This window comes from Astatotilapia calliptera, chromosome 8 (genome assembly GCF_900246225.1).
Source record: "Astatotilapia calliptera chromosome 8, fAstCal1.2, whole genome shotgun sequence".
NCBI lineage: Eukaryota > Metazoa > Chordata > Actinopteri > Cichliformes > Cichlidae > Astatotilapia > Astatotilapia calliptera.
Genome location: NC_039309.1, coordinates 2,703,767 through 2,725,948, shown reverse-complemented (window position 1 = coordinate 2,725,948; position 22,182 = coordinate 2,703,767). Strand labels below are relative to the sequence as shown.

Genomic DNA, 22,182 nt, shown 5'->3' with positions numbered 1-22,182 from the left:
ATTGTAATTTTAAATAAGTAATATAATCGAGTTCTAAACAGGATAACTTTTCTATTCCAGATTAATTTCACAATTAATCTTAGTTTAAAAGTATTAATATATCTGCACAAAAATACTTTACTGTTCCTTTAGGTGACATCTCTAAGATGAATGGGCGTGAACTAATAGATAAAGGTAATGATGTAAGATGCAATCATGCTAGGCGAAGGAGCATTACTGATGATGTGTTTCACAGTGGTTTTTGTTTCAGTAATTAGAATATTGGTCTTGGTTGTGATCAGAGTCCCTGGGTGCGTCTTGAGGGTCACTGTGGTGCTGGTGTTCTGTTCTTGGTCTCAGTGGTCTGTAGCGTTTGCCAGAAAACACGTTTGGCCGTGCTGAGGGAGATGAAGGTACCAAGGAATTTGAAGGTTGGCACCACTGATGCAGAGGGGGCCAGGTCTGCACCGCTGCTCCTTTGTTTTCCAATCTCAAAATCTCTGTAGGCAGAGTCAGTCGTTGTATCACAGGCAAATGTGATGATGGGATGTCCAGGATGATAGTGCTGTATAGTCAGTAAAAAGCATCCTCTCAGAGCTCCTCTGGTGTTCTGTGGCATCCTCAGTGGACCACTTTGCTCTGGTAAGACTGCTGTGTGTTGAAGGTGGGAGCGAGACAGCCTGTGCTGATCTGGATAATGGTGAGACTCAAAGTTGGGGACATGGCTGGTCTGACAGTGTTATGCTATAGCTGCCTGTGACAGGACACATCTGTCTGCTATTCATCACCTCACTGAAATGTGGTGCTGGTCCCTTCTGGAGCATTTTAATGGAATTATCAGACAAATAATAACCACAAAAGAAGCTCATTAATCTGTTTTGGTGACTGAAATTCATAGTATTTTATTAGTCTGTTGCTAATAAACCACCAGGTAACTGTGTCTGTACATTAACACCACCGCTGGCTGCTAATTTAACACACCACTTAAATATGATAACTTCTCCAAGAACCCTAATTCAGTGGCAGCCAAATCAGTAATATTTAGGCTTCAAAATGCAGAGTCCAAAAACAGCGAGTGACATCATGGGTACGACTTCCATCTTTTAGATACAGTCAGGATTCAGTGCTACCTGCTGTTTGGTGACGCTGTGAAAGAAACCAACTCAGGTGCATAGCTAAAAAAAAAAAAAAGAGAATAATTGAACTCCTGAGTTTATAAACTTTGTTGCAAGTGTGTGATCTTTTGCTATGAAATAAACTGATGTGCAAAAGTCTTGAGCCAACCCTCATTTCTTTATATTGTGCTTCCAAGGAGACACATGTCCTTTAAAGTTTGGAGAATTATTCCAGAAAGAAACAACAGAAAGCTGCCTCAGAGTTCAGACTGTAAAAGAATAAATCTGGTGACACATTAATTTTCTAGCTAATTATACTTGTATAAACTCTTTTTGCCTCGTACACTATATTTCCACATGTTTGCGAAATATGAAGAAATGAGGAGCTGCTCGACACGTGCACAGTTCTCCGCACTGTCTGCCTTTGGTGCATCGCTCTAAAAATCTCCACAATCCACCAAACTGTCTCTGGCTGGATGGTCTGTTACAAATAAACCAAAAACAAACAAAAGGCCAAGAAATATTATACAGTAACATTTAATCATGAAAAGGTCGAGTAGAGACCATAGAGGGACGAGTGTCCATTCAAAGGGGCGCGATAGGAGGAAAATACGGCACACAGCTAAACCACAGTCTTTTAAAAAATAAAGTCAGTGCACAAATAATCTTACAAAGATTGCATAATATAAAGAAAGGTTATAAAATTTCCCAGAAATAGTGCAATTTTACCACCACCAGGAAAATAAAATAAAACCTGCCCCAATGTCGATGCCAGTCGTCTAAACGCTCCGCCGGAGAGCATTTTGGTTTTCGTCACGCGAAACGTTTTGAACTAAATGCTCTGCGGTCTGGAGGCAGGGCTCGGAGTGAAAAGAGAGCAGATGTTTCTGGATGGCTACATGTTACTGAGACACAACACACACATGCAAACAAACTCTTCATTGCACTTGGGAAAATGAATATAAAATGAGTTTCTATACAATAGTGTATATGGGACAGTCCAGAGAGGCCCACCTGTCGATACTCAGCACACACATTTAACTTAAAGCAGAGCCAGTGTTTCTACTCAGTCTGCGGACTAAAGGCTACATGTGTGCACAAACATACCCACAGGGCTTCAGTTTTCACATTTAATAAGGACATAATAGCAGAAATCCCACTCATTTCCTCCACCAAAGGTATATTTCAATGTTTCTTGTATGTAATACATCTTTACAAACACAGCTCTGACACTGAGCTCCTACTCACCTCCAGTAAAAAGCGCCTTACAGATGAATGGCAGCTACTGCATAAACACATAAATGTAACTTATCCCTGACACCTCAAAAACAGAGTCACACACACGACCGGGCTCAGGAAAGGAAATAGAATAAATGCTGGAATAAATGTTGCTGGCTGTTTTCTGAAAATTAGAAGAAATCCAAGAAAAGGTAATAACTCTGTGCTACAGAGTTGGACCACACCAACACGCCAGCAACACACAAACACACCCACACATCCTCTGTGAGCTCAGATAATCCAACTGTGAGGACTGAGTTTGTGATGTTGCTGCACAACACTTCTGTTCCAGATATCTGATCCACCCCTGTGCCGGCACATCATTCTGCAACGCTCTCAAATTAAATAAAAATACATGTACTCATGATCTGCAGAAAAATCTCCCTCCTGACTGCATTTATGATCACTAAAGAAATAAAACAAACATCGTAAAAAGTGTCTTAAATTCCCTTTAAGCCACAATCCTCACACCTGAATGTCATGAAAGAATTACAATTTGTCGGTTTGCTGATAGGTAGTGCACCAACAATGTTACTCCCTAGTACAAATCTACTAGATCAGAGGTGTCAAACATAATGTGAAGATTAAAAGAAGCTTTACAGCTTGGACTGCGTTTTTTGCTTAAGAAAGTAGAGTCTGACTCGTCCAGTTCCTCTGAGCCAGAGGTCACTTTACCGCCTTCTTCCTAAAGCTAGTTCTGCCCCTCCAAACTAAACTGTGCCTATAAAGTAAGGAGGGTTTTTCCTAAATATAAAACAATTTGGCACCACTTTCCCTAAAAAAAAAAGAACATATTTTAAATCCCTCCCCTCTTTTCATGAAATGACTGAAATAACAAGGAAAGAGAGATTTGTTAAGTAAGATAGCATAGACTTCTTATTGCCTTTAGTGTATGTGGAGTAATTGTGCTTACATGCATCGTCACCACCTAAAAATCCCATTCTGATCCAGGAGGAATCCTGGGAAAATGTGCATTTTTTCCACTGTGCAAAAAGAAGAAAAAGTAAAATTCTGGGAATTAACTAAAAGTTTCTGTTTTCATTACAGATCAAAGTCCAGGCAATGATCAGCTGGTACTTTCTTATTTTACAGACTGATTTCTTTAAGAGTTTAAACTTCTTCATACCAAATAAAAAGGCAAAAATCTGCTTTCTTTACACGTTTGTAAGGAACAGCATCAAGAAAAACTGGACCCAGAATCTAAAATGAGTTTGACACCCCTGTGCTAGAATACACGCACAAACACTATAAACAGCACAATATACACACATCAAATAAGCTAGACAGAGTTAACAAAACACAGCTGCATGATCCAAAGTGGCACCAACGTGAAACACGAGTGCTGTCAGGAGCTCCACGGAGTGGTCACTGAGTTACGAACCCTCCTCTCACCGGAGGCCAAGCGTACATTCAACATCTGTTACGAAAAGAACGCCTAAACGAGCCCCGCCTGGATCCAACGTCTAGCGCCACCTCGGAGGTCGTTCGTCTCTCTAGTGCCATGAGATGAGGGCGGAGTGCTACATGTACTGGTGTGCATATTCTACACTATATTCCTGCATCCTGCTGCCGGGCGACGCTCATCGCTCGCCCCAAAGAATCCAGCTACCACTTCTGAAAATAACCAGCCTCCTCTTTGTGAGCGTGCATGCTGAAACACTATGGAGAACCAAGGTCGGGGCGTTAAGATGAGGATGCTGCTGTAAGATGAGGGGAAGGGACTTTTTTCTTCAGCCTCAGAAGAATAAAAAGCAAACACGGTGTTAGTTTATTTTTTTGTTGGTTTTTTTAAAGGTTTAAAGAGCTGTACCATGTCTCTTTAGGCATGTTAGTAGATAGGCGTTCACTTCACAGGCTCACATCAACGACAGAGCGATTTCTGCACGTGCTACCAACACTAATAAACCAAAGATACTCGTCAGTGCCAATACGTGAGGAGGTGTGGTTCAGAGATGTGCTGCTTTGGTACCATTACGATTATGGACGGTAGTAAACAAAAAAAAAAAAAAAAAACCACACCCAAAGAGACGAGAAAACACATTTACAGTAACACTCCTGCTCAGGAGGACGGACGGAAAGGATCACAAAGCTTATATATATATATATAATTTTTTTTTTGTCATTTAACGGACTCCCTGTGAAGATAAAAAACATTAGAAAGAGGAGTAAGTGTGGCATCAGCGTGCTGAGAAAGACTGCAGGCCCCTCGGTCAGTGCGAATCAGAAAGCACCGATGGACGACAGCAACACACACATGCGCTCCCACAGGAAGAGGCCACAACAGCCCAAACACACAGTCAATCCCAGTGTATGCAAGGCCCGCCCCCTCCACCCACACAGGTCTGACGATCATTTTAAAGGCGGTGGGCGTGCAGTTTGTGGGGCAGTGCTGGCGTGAGCCCTCAGGCGCTGAAGCCTGGCAGTTTCGGGTTTCTGGTCAGTTACCGGGCAGCTCCCTCTCGGGTGGAGTTCAGAGCTGGTGCACGATGCTGTCTGTGTGGTTGACCGAGACGGAGCCGTCCTGGCGCAGCCGCTGCCACTGGAAAGTTGTGCTGAGGGAGCCCACCTCGTCCTCCTCGTTCTCCTGCTCCTTGGCAAACTCCATAAACACCTGCAGGACAAAAGGAAACAAGGAAAGCTTGGAGTGAAGAATCCAGAGGTCCAGTGGAAGTACAAACTGACCGCCTGACATGTAAGCCTACCTGCTCTAAGGTGGACTGGGAGAAGTTGTACTCTTCAAAGTTGAAGGTTTGCTTGGCTGACGACACAAGGAAAGAAGATTAAGTACACGGGAGAGAGAGCAGAGCTGTGGAGGAGAAACGACGGGTCAGCACTCACTCACCGCTCTCTAACTGGGAGAAAGACTTGGCCAGCGATTGGACGTCCTCCATGGGGATCTTGTAAACCATCAGCGTAGCAAAGCTGGAAAAACAGCACACATACATACAGAATTAAACTGGGACACACAGAGCAGTAGCACGCGTCTGTGTTTCCACAGCTCTATTTTCCATAATGCTTCCTCCTCTCTTTTTTCGCTCTTAGTTGACTTTTAGTTTTGACTCTGAATCTAATCAGTGGTATAATAAGCTACAAAAATACATATAAAAGCTCATGTTTTGCCTCATTTATTGATTTCTAACATTTTTATTTAAGCTTTTTATTTACTTCTACCCCAAAAACAACCTCGAACACCCACACGTTGAGCACAGGATATCTACTCCCAACTGTTATTTTAAGGGAAAAGTTAATTTTATTTTACTTTACGAAGTGTTTAACTTCTTAAAGCTCGACTTCCACGGTTCATTCTAACGTTTGACACGGTTTTTGTGAACAGCTGAAACTGGGTCGTTCCATTAATCATATTTTAATCACAAGCACGATTCTGTCTTTCAGTCAGGACAAAATTCTTACTCTGGATTTGATTTTTGCTTTCTCATTTTTATAAGGTTCACTGCTTTCCTTTACAGTGTGCTGTTGGCACTCATTAAGTGTCCATCACTGTGTAGCTGAAGTGGAAGAAAGACAGGTGTTAATCAACTGAAGCCATCTACAGGAAGAAAACACTGAAGGTTTCACAGCTGGACTAGCTGCTGTGGAGTTATGTGACCGCTCTCTTCACCGCCATCGGTGCTCGCTGGCTTTATGATCAAAAATAGGAGGATATACATTTTGGACTGCCTTTTAAAGAATTTTACAGCTTGTCCTACTGATAAACACCTTTCCCACTTTCATTCATACTGCACCAAAGTCCATCCATTCAAGTAATGAAGAGTTAAATGACTGAAAAGTTGCAGCTTTTTTCTTCTCTGGAGATATTTATGCTTTTCTATTGTGGCCACACAGATGTCTTTCATTAACTACAGCAGCATTTCTTTATCATGCAGAAACACTGAGACACACTTGAAACTGCACAAGGATTAAATGTGACAGAAAAAAGGATTTTTACCAATCCAACTCACTTAAGATCAAAATGGGCTGTAAAACGAGTCTGACATCCCTGAACTGCACACAGACACAGACAGGTCAGGGCTCACCTCTCCTGCCGAGCGGCGTGAGGGAATATTCGTAGGATCTCCTTATGCAACAGCGCCACCTGCTGGAGCCCCGTCAGCTCTTCTCTAAGTTTCACCTCCAAACTGTAACCGCGGCCATATTTTCCTTTTAAATGTTGGATGGAACCGATACATCTGCAGTAAAGAGACCAAGCATTAAGAGGCATTATGCCGAGACTCGGAAGTTTGAGAAATTATCAAGAAAGCAACTGTGGAGCGAACCTCAGCTGCCCAGAAACCATGATGGCGACGCGGTCGCACACAGCCTCGGCTTCCTCCATGTAGTGAGTGGTCAGGATGGCTCCGCGCTGACGGTTCTTAAAAGCGGCTCGCATGGCCCTCCTACACGAAGGAAACGCTTCTTTTAACGGTAGCATTGCTTATGAAATTAAACACATTATTTGGCAGTGAAAGAAAAGAAACATTTATTTGAGAGAACTTCAGCGCTTCACATTTGAAACAAGAAAAGGGCAGAAAAATGCTTCTGTAAGGAAAACATCGTCTCACCACATGCGCTGTTTGGACTTTGGATCCATCCCTGAGGAAGGCTCATCCAGTAAGACGATCTGAGGATTCCCGATCATGCTCAAGGCAAAGCACAACTGCAGACAAACACAATAATATCATACAAATACTGTAAAACTATAACAGAAAAGATTCGAAGTACCTCATGTGTTTCATGACAGAACATACATTTAAGGCTTTTACATTTGAAGTGAGACGTTTAAACGTCACTGCCGCGAAAAATAAAATGAAACTTAAAAAGCTAAAATATTCTGACTCGTTAGGAGTAAAACGTCGATTTTGCTGTTAACGCCAACAGGTTTCTGATAAATACTTTATTATCAGGCAGGATAAACACAGCATTAACATTATAATCGAGCAGACTAATAGGCAAGCCGAGGGTCTCCTCACCTTCCGCTTGAGTCCTGCAGACAGAGTCTTGGCTTGTTTGTGTAAGTGGTCCTTCAGCTCCAGAGCATTCACCACACTGACAGCAACGGCAGACACACAACAACCGTTATTAGCTTTACACTCTCTCTCTCGAAAAGATTTAAAGATCTACATCATCTTTGACTGTCTGACTGTTAAAAATAGAAATCACTGTGGTCAAACGTCAGGGGGAAACCGGTACTGAGGATGAGACCGAGACTTTACCGTTTGATGATCCCCGGCACGTCCTCTCCTTTCAGGCCTTTAATGGCGGCGTAGATCTCCAGATGCTCCTGCAGAGTGACCCGAGGCCACAGAGGGTTCACCTGTGGACAGTAGCCCACGTGCTCCAGAGGATTGTCCACTGAGCGAAACTCAGTGCTGTAGTCTCCCAGCAGCACCTGGACCAAGACGAGCAAAGATTCAGAGTGTTTTCTTGGTTTAAACACATGAGTAACATGACTGAAATGATTAAATAAACAGACCGAGGAATGCTTCAGTATCATCCTACTGTACCTGGCCTGCAGTGGGGTCAGTGTCACCTGCCAACATGTGCATGATGGTGCTCTTTCCTGCTCCGTTGGGGCCCAACAGTCCAAGAACTTCACCTGAGGAAACAGCAGGGTAGGATTCAGACTGTGGGTGAAGTCGGCCGGTTGGGAACCACGCAGCATAAGAAAAAGCAGCAAGACTAAGCGTACCTTTACGGACACAGAAAGAGACGTTCTTTGTGGCCAGCTTCCTCTTCTTGCTTAGAGAAAATCCTTCTCTCCTGCCCTTGTACTGCTTCTTCAGGTTACTCACAACCACGACCGGTTTCTAAACAGACACAGAAAAGACAGAAAAAGGAGCAAAATGCCTTCAGATCACCGACGAGAAACAAAACACTAAAGATGCCTGGCTAAATTAATCTTTATTACACCTTGACTCTTCAACAGGGACCAGGGACTTCAACAGCATTCTTAATTTATGTATTGTAAACATTTACCTCTTCACAGGACTGACAGCTGAGGGCCTCTTTGACTCTGGCCCTTTCCATCTGGACATCTTCGTCTTCATTCTGGCCTTCTTCTAGGTTCCTCTCCACCTTGGCCTTGGACTGGGATGAGATCCTGTGAACATTTTAAAAGAAAATTAGGTCTGCTGCATTTAATGTAGGCATCAAAACCTATATGTTTTTACTGCAGTAAAACGGTTGCGACCACATTTTGTTCAGGGATCTGGGTAACTCCAAAAGCCTCACAAACTTTTCTACCTTTATCAAAACAATAAACCTCAGTATAAATAAACCAGAGGTTCCTGTAATCAGAGTTATGAAAGCGATCATCACCTGCAGAGCTGATCATTTTTCATCGTCCTTCCTCCAGAATGGATCTCCAGCCAGCGAAGCAGGAAAAGCAGAACGATGCACTGGAGATAAGGCTGAGCACAGACACACAGTTACAGTTAAATACAGTTCTGACATTTGTTTATCACATTTTTCCCCCACGTTATGAAATATGATACATACAGCTAAAACTGAAATGAGCAGGTTCTTCCACAGGAAGTTCTCCTCGTAGACAGTCGGGAGGAAGGTGGCCTGAGAAATGGAGAAATGCTCTCAAACATGACTCCAATAACGGCCTCAGCCCCAATGATATATGATCGTGTATTTATTTGAAAAACACAGCTGTATGCTTGACAGAGAAAGCAGCTGTTGCCCTGAGCTCCTACCTTGGTGATGCAGTTGAGACAGCCCATGAGAGGGTACAGCGGGTTGAACAAACACAAGACGTTGTGCAGGGTTCTTGTCAAAGCTGGATTGTTGTTTACGAAGGACAACTGAACCACCGAGGCTGACACGACGCACACCTGAGGTACAAGCAATTTATTTTTAATAAAGGTTTCAATCTAAAGCATTTTTGTTGTCATGTGAAGAACAAAGAAAAGAAGAAGAAAGAAGAAGAAGAAAAAACAGCAGCAGCAGGCTTGTTCAGGATCACATGTTTGAGTCTCACCATCATGGAGATGACAGAGAAAAAATCCCTGTTGCTTTGGACTCGGGCGAAGCCGAAAGACGACACATAAGTGAAGAGAATCATGGCTGGGCTGAAGCCAACGGTGCAGAGAACCTAAGGCGGGGCAGAAGCCATGAGATGAAGTCACGTATGTGTTGTATTACAGAGGAATAAAGTCTTTAAGCAGCTGGACGCACCACCGCAGAGAGGTTGCTGGAGTTGAGCAGGTTTCCGGTGTGGAAGGAGAAAAGGATGATGGACATGAAGGACAGGATGAGGTAATAGAACGGGATGTCCACCGCTGCCTGACCGCACCAGTACGCTGACGGTACGAGACCAGAGATGCGCAGAGTTGAGCGACACTTTATCTGCAAAGGGGACAAAACCCCCAAAATAAAACACAGAAGTGACGAGAAATGTGACTGTGTGGCCCGATGTTCTCACTGTACCAGACAACGTTTCTTTTTCCCTCTAAATCTTTTGTTGAAAAGATGAATCTGTTTTTATCTCTGTGACTAACTGGTTACCTCTCGGTCTCGAGTGTGGTCCATTGCAAAATATGCCGGCATTCCAGCTGCCAGCATTCCCAGTATGATCGCCTCTATGTACACCAGCGCGTAGGATGTAGCATCAGGGATTTGCTGATGGGCATCACAAAGGGAAAGTTTAGTGTCTTGGAAACGACCTCTGTTATCTGACTCTATATTTGTCAAAGGCACTCACATATTCAAAGGGTTTGGTCCACGTTCGGATCTGCCCGGTCCCATTCAGACCTCTTAGGAGAGCATTGCTCAGTATATTGACGGTCATGGGCAGGGAGTGAACAGTCGTGCTGTTAAATGCAACGCTGTATCTGAAACCCTGTTAACAACACATGAAACAAAGTGTCAACAGCATCATGAACTCAGCACTCCATCTAAACAGAAAGCTCTCAGTTAGAGGAGCCAGCAGCCCTCAAACAAAGAGCACTTTGGCTGCAACACGAGCACCGTGACACATTAAATGTAGGTGGAGGTGCTCCAGTTTCATCTAATCTGATATCAGTAATTAAATTCAATCTATGCAATATTAAAGTGACCTTGCTGGATCTTGTTACGTTGATGGCAGCGCTGTGGGGAGCCGCCGCCATGTAGTCGCTCTGCTTCATCATTTCCACTTTGATGTCCTGAGACTCGATGTTGTGGATGAAATCGGAAATATCAGAGCCTGTAGGTACGAAAAAGGCACGGCTAAAATCATCCATACAACCATTTTCTGCTGCGTCACAGGGGCAGCGGTCCAAGCAGAGATGGGCAGACCTCCTTCGACATAATCTGAGTTTGTTGCCACTCAGCATGAGCCCAGACACCCCTCAGAGGAAGCTTAATCAGCTTGCAACTATAAAACTGCATCATGTAGAAGCTCATACGTGTCAATAAAAACAATTTAAATCAACATCAAGGAGGTCGGTTAAATTACACCCACGGGACATATTGTAATGATTATGGTTAGTGGGATATTTCACACTCGTGCAGAAGTGCGATGCTTCATCACAGTGTTTACATCATGTTGTGCTTTGTGATAGAGCTGAGATCTCGAGTCTTATTCAGGGAAAAAACCCACTGAAAGTGAAACAAGCCTTTTAACTCAGTTACACAGAAACCGTCAGGCTGCCGTGTTTGTATCTGTGACACTCACCAGTTGAGTTCTGAACCAGGAGGCTTGTGGCGTATCTCTGGGGCGCCTGGTTCCTCCTCAGGAGGTAAATTGGCAGAAATTGGCGGTCTGAGGAGTGAATCTGGATGTTTCCTGTGGCCAGCGACAAAACCAGGACTGCAGCCACAAACACCAGGAACAAGGCCAGACTGGAAGAGGAGGAAGGGGGAGGTTAGAGTCAGGAAAGTCTCGATAAATGGGAGGAATAAAGCCTCAAAACACATCCCTATTTCTGTGACTGGACAAAGAGGCAGAAAACTATGGATGTCATTCAGTTCTTTAACTCTAAGCTACAGGAGCAGATGGAGCATGTGTGTCCATCATATGACAGATTAACATACAAACAACAAAAACAAACAACATGTATTGTATTAAGGTAATAAATAAGAAGCCCGGATTACCCATGATATCTTCAAAATAAAGAAATTGGCTAATAAAGTAAAATAAGGAGAACACTCACGTGTAAATGAAGGCCTTCCTCTCCCGGCGCATGTTGAGCATGTGCAGCCACGCCACGGTGCTGAACTGCTGCCGCCACAGGGCGTGACCCGTCACAACGTCCGACTTTGTGTCGGAGAACGTGAGCAGCCTCTGGTCCGTGTCGTCCAGGGAGGCGGTGTCGCACTCGTCGTCCGCCTGCTCTCGATTAAACACGCTGTAGTCTGAAGACATGAAACGACTTTTACTCAACACCAGAGCTCCTGCAGACTTTTTCCATTCGAAAAACTGAAATCAGCAGCAATCTTCAGTTTGGCGACACACTCACCAGCCTGATCCACTTCAGCCTCTGCCTCCAAACGTAGAAAAACATCTTCCAGCGTTGTCATGGAAACACCATAGTTGACTATTCCCAGTCTGGGTTGAGAGTCGAGCTCCGAGAACAGGCCTACGAAAGATGAATTCAGGACCGCTCAGCGCGCTGCGTGGCTCACAGTCAAAGCTGAATCATGACTGAGTCATACTCTATTTTTAAAATACTGTCTGGATATTTTTAAAGGATATTAAAGAAACCATGAAGGCCAGGAGTAAGTAAACTTTCCCCTTTGAGCAGGAACAACTGCTCCAGTATCACTCTGCTCTGCCCCAGTGCAGATTCAGAGGTTCAAGAAATTGCTTTATTTGCAGTCGATTGCTTCGGAGTTATGATTTTTAAAAACATTTTTATACAATGCACAATGTCAAAGCAAGGCAGGTAAACCAAAAACTGCTGATGGGCACATTTAGGAGTACATGTGTGTGCACAGCTGCATGCGTGTTGCTACAGAAAGCAGGCAGCTATCAGAGAATCAGGTCAGGATAAATGTGCAAAAACGTGACCCGACTGTAAACTAAAAATATAATCAGTACAATTTAATGCTCAAAAAACAAACACGCACAAAGGAAACCTCTGTATGGTCGACTCGTGTCATGATTTTTTTTTAAATGTGACCGACGGACGTTCCTGTGAATCGAACCTGGGAACGTGTCCATGCTCTCGAAGGGCAGAGTGAAGGTCAGCTCCGCCTCGTGCTGTCGGGATAACTTGGCTTTGGGAACGTGCTGCTTAACCAAAGACGTGATCTTCTCTGCGTCACATGCCTCGCTGATAGACATTCTGCAAAGGATGAAGAAAAACATCTAAATCTAGTTCGATAAAGACGCCCGTGGTTAATACACGTTCTAAACTCAGCAATAACAAAAACAATCGAATTAATTATTCCTTTTGGGTTCTTGTAAGAGTCAATGAAGGGGTCCTTGCCTTAGATGATAGCCCACACCGCACTTGATCTTGAGATACAGAGAGGAGCCAACACACTTCAGCTGACCTTGAGAGATCACAGCTTTGCGATCTGCAGAAACAAACATTCAAAAAAAATAAATCAGACATGTTTTCAACTCGCGCGGAGATAAACCTTTGTTCTCATATGGGTCGAGTATAAAACTGGAGCTGCTGCTCGGTTACATAAAGCTGTGCTGGTGTTTTCTGCTCGCCTCTGCACCTTGAATCTCACTCTTGAAATTCTCCTGCAGCAAGGAAGGCAACTCAGCGCTGACCTCATGATGAATAACATCACCAAGCTGGAGCATATGTCAGCAGCATACTTTAAAATATGCATACACAACAAACCTGAGTGAAAACTGTTCATCCGGTCAAACGGTTTTATTTTAAACATCATCAAGAAAGGCGGAAAATTTTCTGCAACACCAGCTCCTGATTAAAATATTGATCAAGCTAGAAGATCCTGAGATACCATCATCCAGGATAAGAATAAAGCACAATTTCTGGTCTATATTTCCAGTCCAAAGTGTGGGTTTGTGTATCTTACACAACAAGGAGCATTCGTACCAGCAAGGATGTCTGCCTCGTCCATGTAGTGCGTGCTGAGCACAGTGACTCTGCCGGCCCGGCGACTCTTCAGCAGAGACCACACCTGGTGCCTGGAGTAGGGGTCCATGCCGGCCGTGGGCTCGTCTAAGAGCAGGATCTGACAGAAACAACCACAAACTCACGTTATCCAAGAAGGACTGGTGTCTGGATTCGAAAAATTGAAGTAAGATTGCGCACAGGTACCTTTGGATCTCCTAGGATGGCGATGCCCACAGACAGTTTCCTCTTCTGGCCTCCGCTCAGATTCTTGGCCTGAGCCGTCATGATCTTCTCCAGGTCCAGGTCCTTCAGCACCTTTGTGACCTGTCAGAGAAGGAAACATCACACTAAGGCTCAACAAGCACAGCTTTTTAAACAACCTCAAGAATGTCACATATTCTCCTGCTGAAAGCACTAATGCACATACATGAAAACTATGACACCAACATGCTCTGGAGTTTAGCCACCTTCCACAACTTTCTATGAAATCTAAATCTTAAGGAAAATAGACGCAGACCCCATCCGTGTGTCATTTTTACTTTTTAAACAGTGGATTTAAAGACCTTCTAGAAGCAAGTCTCACAACTCTGCAGTCATCTTTACAATAAATTTGATGTTCCCATCTAATTTAAAGCATCATCACTTACTGGATATATTAAACTGTATGAATAGAATCACCAAAATGTGGCAAATTTGTTCACAAAGAGCGCTTTTTCTTATACATACTTCTAACTTATACTTCAACTACATCGGCGCTTCATTAATTAATCTCGGGGTCTTCAGTCTAACCCCCCAGAGCACTGAACAAATGTCAGTCTGATGATTAGCAAAGAACATTTCTAATCTACCTACAGCTTTGCTGTGGAAACCACAGATTAGGATGATAAGAAGACGTTTGCTACCACACACCCTGAAATTATAGGAAATGAAACTACTGTGTGTTTGTGCATATGCCAGTGCAGCAACGTGATTGGCTGATAGTTTCCTGGTTTCTGTGGGTTATTAGCTCTGTGGTGATAGGTTTCATCAGCTAAAGATGAAAAGAGATTTCTTCTCAAGATTCGCAGCCACTGTTCAAGTTTCTTCTTGCCGTCGAGTTTAAGCACATTTGGTTTATAAGAACTACAAATCACCTTTTAACGTCGATCAACCCTGGTGTCGAAGGTTGTCACCGGTAGGTTTGATGTCATGTTTCAAATGTATGTTTTAACTTTGATAAATGTCAGAATGTTTCAGACTTTGCACTGCGGGAACATTTCGATTGTCACATTTACCTCGGCGTCGATGTCTGCTCGTGGGATCCCTTTGATGGCAGCAAATATCCTCAGGTGCTCCTCCACCGTGAGCACATCAAAGATGATGTTGAACTGAGGGCAGATTCCCACCAGCTGCTTCATTTCGGACGCGTCGGCAATCTCTGCCACAGGCGAGCCGTAGATGGTGGCCGTGCCGTTCGTCGGCGGGCAGATCCCACACAGGATGTTCATGAGGGTGGACTTTCCAGCCCCGCTGTGTCCCAGCAGAGCTGTAATCTGTCCCTCATAGATGTCAAAGGTCAAACCTGAGAAGGAGAGGTAAAGAAACAGGAGGAGATACGGGATGTTATTTCAGTCCATTGTAGGAATGTGGAAAAATATCTAATCTAACCATGTAAATCAGGCTTTCTGCTTATTGCTGCGGTTGGATCTTTAGCCCACATTATACAGCACCTTCACATGACTCATGCTGTAACCTTGAACAACATGTATAATCATAGAAAAGCACTCACCCCTCAGAGCCTCCACCACGTTGTCCTTTTCTTTGTACACTTTGCGGATGTTATTGATGCTGTTGGAAACAAAACGAGCGAGCAATGAAGAAACAGTGAAACTGAAAGGAGAGAAGCGTAAACACAGCAGCAGAGTCAGTTGAAGAGCAGCTCTCAGGTTACAGGCTGGACCTCCAGGCTCTCCTCAGCTGATGCTACAGCTGAGCCTAACGCTGATCTACCCGAAGCTCTCAGGGCCTCCATCTCTCAGTCCTCTGAATCCATACTTTTAGTAAAGGTACTCTGTGAGCCCTGACATAAGAATAAAATGAAATATTGGTAAGTTCAGGCTTTTACCGGATGGCTTCTTTCCCTCTGAACTCGGGAGAAACCGGCTCGATAGACTCGTCCCCACCAGGAGCGCCGTTCAGCTCAGTGTCGTACACCGAGCTCACCTCAACATAGCGCTTTCTGTGTTTGGACCAATAGGACGGCTTCAGGAAGTAAACCAAGGACCTCCGCATTCCAAACTCACCTGCGTATCAGAAAATCATCATGAAAACAAAATGAAAACACAAAACAAACAGAACTGCTAACCCAATCAGCTTCGACCAGCAGTGGGGCGATTTAATGCTGCAGTCAATTAAAGCAGCACGATCAATGTGGTGTAACGCTAATTGAAGTACAGATGGATCTGCAGAGCAGTGCTGCACACACTCAGTGGGTGAAAAGGGAAACATCTGACAGTTTATTTCCCACTCGCTGCACAGCACACCGCTGGAGGGCTTTTCAAACTTGCTGTGGGATCTCAGCTTGTTCTTTTCCTCAATGCCCAAAAGCTTCTACTGATCTGTAGCGCAAGACATGTTGAGGAGGTCATTTTAACCATTTAAATCAGCTGTGTTGGACCAAGGACACGTCCGAAACCTGCAGGACACCGGCCCTCGAGGCCTGGAGTTCCCCAATCCTGAACTAAAGAGAAAATTCAAATGGTTCCTGAAAATTTTACATTTTTGGCTAATTTTACAACCAAAATAATTCCAGGAGGGCCTTATGACACATGGGGGAATAGAGGGTAAACGCTGTGTATTTTCAGCTGTTTTGCTACTATGTAAAAGATAAAAAAGGTGACTACAAAAAAACACACTTTTACTAAATTAATAGCTGCTGGATTTGTTCTGGCAAAAACCAGTGTTTGACCGCACTGAGTTCAAATATTTTTGCTCTTACCAGGCAGCACCTGGTCCAGGTAGGTAGCCAGCAGAAGATAAAGGATGCAGTCCACAACCAGCATCAGCAACGGCACGTACAAAGGATGAGGCCCGTTAGTCAGAGAAGAAAATACAGCACCGTCTCCCTGTGCCTCCAAGTAAACAACCTAAAATAGATATTAGACAAATACGCACTGAGATCAGCCTCGGTGGCATCTACTGCACAAAGCTTCATCTTTCTGAAAAATGAAGGCTGGAAAACTGCAGAGATTATATTGACATTTCTAGCAAGCTGCAGAAAGAACCTAATATCACTTATGATGCAATTAATAGAAAAATGATCTAAATTAATTCAATTAACAAAAACAGGATCAACACTGAGGTGAGAGAGGACTGCAACAAGCTGCTATTTAATTTATTCCAGAAGGAGAAAAGTACTCCAGAGGAGACCAGAGCGTGTTTGTACCTGTGCAATGCCGATGGAGAAGGCACTGGGCGACAGCAGGCACAGAAGCCACACCAGCGGCTGTGGGAAATCCTTCACGAGGACGGTGAAGAGCGACAAGCAGCCAAACACCACCGTCAGCATGGATCCCACCGTGCTGGCAAACTTGGGCTTCTTAAACAGCGGAGTCAGCATGAAGGAGAAGAAGATCTGTGGAACAGAGTCAGGATATGGATGAGAGGAACGAACGTTCACTACTAACAACACAAAGGCTGGAATCAAATAGCCACAGCTATATGTTATTCATTTATTTCTTTGCTTTCCCTCCATCCCAGCTCTACTCACTGATGATATTCCATACAGGAATATGAGGAAAAAGATGACAAGGAAGTTGCTGTTAGGAAACAACGCTGTGTACGTCGCGATGATGGCCATCAGGATGGACATGGTGGTCACCAGAGCAGCGTACAGGAGGCCCCATGATAACCTGTCAAACCACACGTACACATGAACGTGAGTTTCTTTGGTCCGAGTGTCCGAATGTGCAGCGGCCGAAGCCGTTTCTCCTCACCAGAAGGCTGTGTCGTAAAGCCCCATCATGGTCATGGTGTCTTTGAGACGATGCTCTTTCTCAGCCGCCACGTTGACGATGAGGAAGGTGACGAAGGGCGTGAAAGCCAGGACCAGGTAGATGGAGATGAGGGCGTGGGGGAACTTCTGAACCTCCACAGAGCCGGGCTGACCCATCATCACCGCCTTCAGTTCGAGCTCGCTCAACACCGAACGTTTTGTCTGCATCTGAGCACAAAAGATGATAAAAGAGTTTAAAACTTTTTTCAGTAACGTAGTCAAAGAAAATCCATGTGTGAAAAATGCAGTTCAAATGTCCGAAATTCAACAGCAGCTGAGCTTCAGCCTGTCTCACCTGAATAATGGCTGCGTCGATCAGAGACTGGAGGTGAATGAAGCCGGAGTACCAGTAATTTGCAGCCCTGCAGTTTACCGAGCTCGACAAGCAGCTGGCTGCAGGAGACGAAGCAACGACAGCAATCAATCAAAATGTATTTGTAAAGGACCTTTGTTAAAGGTGATTCAATATAAATCATAACAAATAATATACAATGACCATCAATATAGAGTAGATTAGAAAGATGAAACATCACAGCAATAAAATAACATTTAAACTAGCTTTTCAATAAAATAATACAAGGAAAGATTAAACAAAAGTAAATGATCTAAAAATCTAATATAGTAAAAATAGAATAAATATACTTTAAGTCCAAAAAACTAAAGTAAATGTGTAAGAATCAATATAAGTCCAGGCTAAAAGTTTGAAGATTTCAACACTTCTGTTTTAAATTTGATCATTTCTGTATGAAATATAAAACAACACCACAGCACGTCACACATCAGCTCTAAGAGGGAATCATCTCTTTTACAGTTCTGTTCATCTCTTCCTCCACTCCATGTGTTCTTCCATCTTTTTATATTCCTTCATACCAAAAGAGCTACAAGTCAGGATCCAGAAAGCTGAAGCATGTTTAAGGTTTAAATCGACTTTTTCTTTCCCTTCAATGTCTGATTAATGGAGAGGAAACGCTTTCAGATGTTCTGGGTGACAGCCAGATCCAGTGTTGATAGTTCCCGCTTATTTTCCCTTCAACATCTTCATAATAACAAATTATTAGTCCATGTTACGTTCCCCTAAGTGTCCAGGTGAAGCAGGGAGATTAACAAAAAGTGGGTTTAAAAAAAAAAAAAGGAGCTAAAGGAGGCAAAACTAAAGGAAAACCCAGAAGTTGGCCACTAAACAAAATAATAAGTCACCAACGCCCAGGAGTAAGCAGCCTTTAACCCTTAAAAAAACAAAAAAGAAAACTCCAGCAGTAGAAGGGCGGCACCTACAGATGGAGAAAGAGCAAGACGCACTCACCAGGGCAAAAAAGAATAAGTACCAATCACAGCAGAGCATTGCTGCGCCCTGCCAGGGCTACAATGATAACTCATTTAAGGATTTTACCACCAAGATCATGTGCAATGCCCCCACTGACTGCTGTTTCTTTTAAACCAGCACGAGTACTTTAAACGATTCATTATGGAGGTTTTTTTTACACCAAAGGACTCTTTCAAAGGCAGTTAGCAGCACATCTGAAGATGTATGCAAGTCTACAACACAAATGAGCTTCTGATCTGTCACTGTGAGGGAAGTGTAGAAACTTTGTACCCATTTAAAATAAAGTTGAGCCAATCCATAAAAATAAAGCGGGAGAAAGTATAATAGTTTCAATAATTAGGCTTTACCAATAGACTCTGTGTAGTCACTGGGTAAAGGCAGCTGGTTGTGCGGGAAACGGAGTTTGTAAGATGTGGCCGAGCTGTCCATGAACACGACGCCAACGTAGCTGGAGGGCTCATAGAGGCTGGCGTTCTCCAGATCCTCCTCACTGGAGAACATCTCCAGACGATCCTGCATAACTGAAGGAGGGGAAAAAATGCTCGGTTTGCTCTTTTCGAACCCTCTGCACAAACCTAACGGACACAGAACCCCGCAGATGGTTTTCAGACTTACGCATATTCTGAGCCACCTCTTCCATGATGTAAGTGGTGATGTTACTGATTGGTGTGTAGCCGAGGCCTTTGAAGAAGTGGCTGTCACTCTCCAGCTCTGTCGTGCTGATGCCGCCATAGTAAACATGAGGATTCAGGGTGCTGATGAGTATCAGGAGCCCCAACAGGAGCAGAGGGAGGATCAATTCCTGCACAGACAGGGACACAGAAGGAATGTGAATAGTTTGCTCAGTAAACCCTGATATCCCCCAGGTCAGATCAGATATAGCATCGTCCCTTAAATATGTTTTCTTGTGTATGTCCAAAGCATTACAACCCAAAGTTGGTGAAAATTCATGCTCTGTGGGACAGGAAATGAATTTACAGGTACATTTTAGTGAGAAAAGACATTACTTTCACTGATGACTGCATGCACGCAGCGGCTCTAACTGCAAAACCAAACCGCGAGATAAAAAAAGAAAAAAATTATATTCCTATTGATAAACAACCTGTAAGGCTGAACTCAGAGGGGGGCATGTCAAGAGTTTGAGGCTTGTGGTAGACAGTACCAGAGAAGAGAGATGATTATGTAGTGTGAAGCATGTTCTAGGTAATTTGGCATCATCTGTGTACAAAACTCAAACTAAATATGGTGTCAACATTTTCTTCTCCCAACTAAAGCTCAAGTTTCCTGTTGAACAACTACACTTCTCACAAAAACACTGCAACAGATTACTAGATTCTAAAAATGTAGAACAAATCCAGTCTTTGGGGTAACGGCGGGTCTGTGAGTGAAATAAACAGGCTGTATTATTCACAGCGGAGCTTAGGGCGGCCCTGACTGCTGTTGAAGATGGAGGCGGTCCCAGAGAGCTCCAAGTCAAAAGAAAAGCTGATACACAGGCACATAAAAAATGCATAGACGCAACTTAAAGCCGAATAAAAAATGCATGGTCTAACAAAGCAGAAATAGAAAGCAGAAAGAAGCAATGGAGTGGCTTCAACTTTTAGCGACTTTTAGCACACAGGCGTAAAAACACGACCTTTTCAATGACTTAGTGACACAAGCCGAGACTTCCCCAGAAACCAGAACACACCTCGACATCAGGCTGCTAGATTATGGTAAAAATCGCATGTTTCAGAAACTCTGGAAACATTAGTTATTTATTGGATTTATGGTAAATGGCCTGTATTTATATAGCGCTTTACTAGTCCCTAAGGACCCCAAAGCGCTTTACATATCCAGTCACACACACATTCACACACTGGTGATGGCAGCCACATTTAAATAAAATGTTTCTGCACCTGCAGGCTCTGCTGCTTGGTCCTCCATTTGATGAGCAGATTCTTGTAGAGAAGACTTCTCGTTTGGTTCCAGACTCCAGCGTCTCTTCTGTACATGGGCTGCATGCTCCCAGCATTCCTCATGTGGATAACGTACGGACGAGAGGTCCTCTCACTAATCCTGGCCTCAGCTGCAAGGGACATAGATGGCAGAGAAGAAATTAAAAGCCCCGGACATTATGCACTCGAGCAGGAGGACTTAAGACAGTGAATCAATACAGCAGGTCTGCAGTTATCCCGCAGACTAACTGATGCTTTATTTCCCTCTAGCATCTTAAAGGCTGCTTTGCTTTGTGATGATGAAAGGAATAATATTAAACTTTCAGCTCGTTCTGACTCCAAACTGCTGCAAAAAATATTAACAAATTCTCAGGGGGAGGATTCATGTATGTGACCTGGAGGCAGTTACTTTAAGGATGTCTGTTCAAACTGCAACATATTCTGATGATTTAGGTTTCCCAAACTTTGTTTACATTTTGGATGTTTTACCATCTAACTCTTGATTTTCTTTATGAATGTAAAATCCAGTGACGTGGTGTTTATGTGTTCGTTACGTTACTGGTCTGCACAAATACTGCTGACTGAAGTGCTGCCTATCTGGGTCTTTTACAAAAGATTTCTGACAACAAGAGCATCATGTTGGTGGTTACAAATATATAGTTATAGGAAATTATTTATTTTTTCCCTGACTGATTCATACAATAAACTTTCATTTGAAGGACTTTCCGCTCTGCTTAGAGTTTGCTGCAGTAATATATAGTATTATATATTAGTTAACTAACCGAGACCCAGTATCGGTGTATACAGGTGTACTATGACACCTGTCAGAAGTTTCTAATAAAGCAAATTAAACCCGCTTTCCTTGTTTTCGCCAACAGCGCTCCGATGTTAGCTACAACTGGCGCTAACCTGCTACCTGCTGATATTTCCATATGCTAAAGAAGAAGAAAAAAATCAACAGACATTAGCGTCGCCGCTTCGTCCTCACCCGGACCGGAAAACAGGACAGGTGTAGGCAGCTGAGTGAGCTAGCCTCTTCACAGAATTAACCGCGGCTGATTGAGTGTATTTTTCTAATCTGACGCGCTGAATGGCAACACAGGCACACGGAGCAGCATCGAGCTAACAGGCTACAGCTGCCAGCGTGTGTACGCCGGGCTAAAAACACGTCCGCTCCAGAAAAACAAGCACAGCATACTCACGTATGAAATACATTAAGACATATCCTTCCTCAGCTCGCGATTTAACGGCATTACATTACAGATTTTATTTTGTAAGTATCAGGTAAACACCCCCTTAAACGAGCTGGTTTCTTGCGTCTCTACTTCCTTCTGTCAGATGCAACGCCCCGAAATGTGATGTCGGCCAATCAGATTTGGTCTCGGTGATGCTGACGCAAGTCTGCGCCAATCAGAATGCAGCAGCAGGCATTTATTTTCATTTCACAAACAGAGCATGTCGTTTGATAAATGAAGCGAACAAATATCTCTTG

At 43.6% G+C, this 22,182-nt stretch overlaps 1 protein-coding gene across 1 annotated transcript; it reads right to left on the bottom strand.

The window, feature by feature from the left end:
• Positions 1–851: 851 nt before the first annotated feature.
• abca5 (ATP-binding cassette, sub-family A (ABC1), member 5) lies at positions 852–22,033 on the bottom strand. The gene is made up of 38 exons (XM_026177839.1): positions 21,893–22,033; positions 20,652–20,821; positions 19,369–19,555; positions 19,101–19,274; positions 17,725–17,822; positions 17,371–17,597; positions 17,145–17,286; positions 16,821–17,009; positions 16,374–16,521; positions 15,501–15,678; positions 15,165–15,223; positions 14,671–14,957; positions 13,601–13,720; positions 13,376–13,514; positions 12,788–12,878; positions 12,504–12,643; positions 11,816–11,935; positions 11,510–11,711; positions 11,032–11,198; positions 10,433–10,560; positions 10,078–10,215; positions 9,882–9,995; positions 9,552–9,722; positions 9,355–9,468; positions 9,071–9,208; positions 8,868–8,936; positions 8,688–8,779; positions 8,346–8,469; positions 8,059–8,176; positions 7,874–7,965; positions 7,583–7,758; positions 7,340–7,415; positions 6,932–7,026; positions 6,647–6,766; positions 6,407–6,559; positions 5,215–5,294; positions 5,075–5,130; positions 852–4,983 (listed from the first exon to the last, which is right to left on the bottom strand). Exons 1-38 carry the CDS (start codon positions 21,903–21,905, stop codon positions 4,843–4,845), a joined length of 5,046 nt encoding a protein of 1,681 aa, XP_026033624.1. The 5' UTR covers positions 21,906–22,033; the 3' UTR covers positions 852–4,842.
• Between the last annotated feature and the right edge of the window lie 149 nt (positions 22,034–22,182).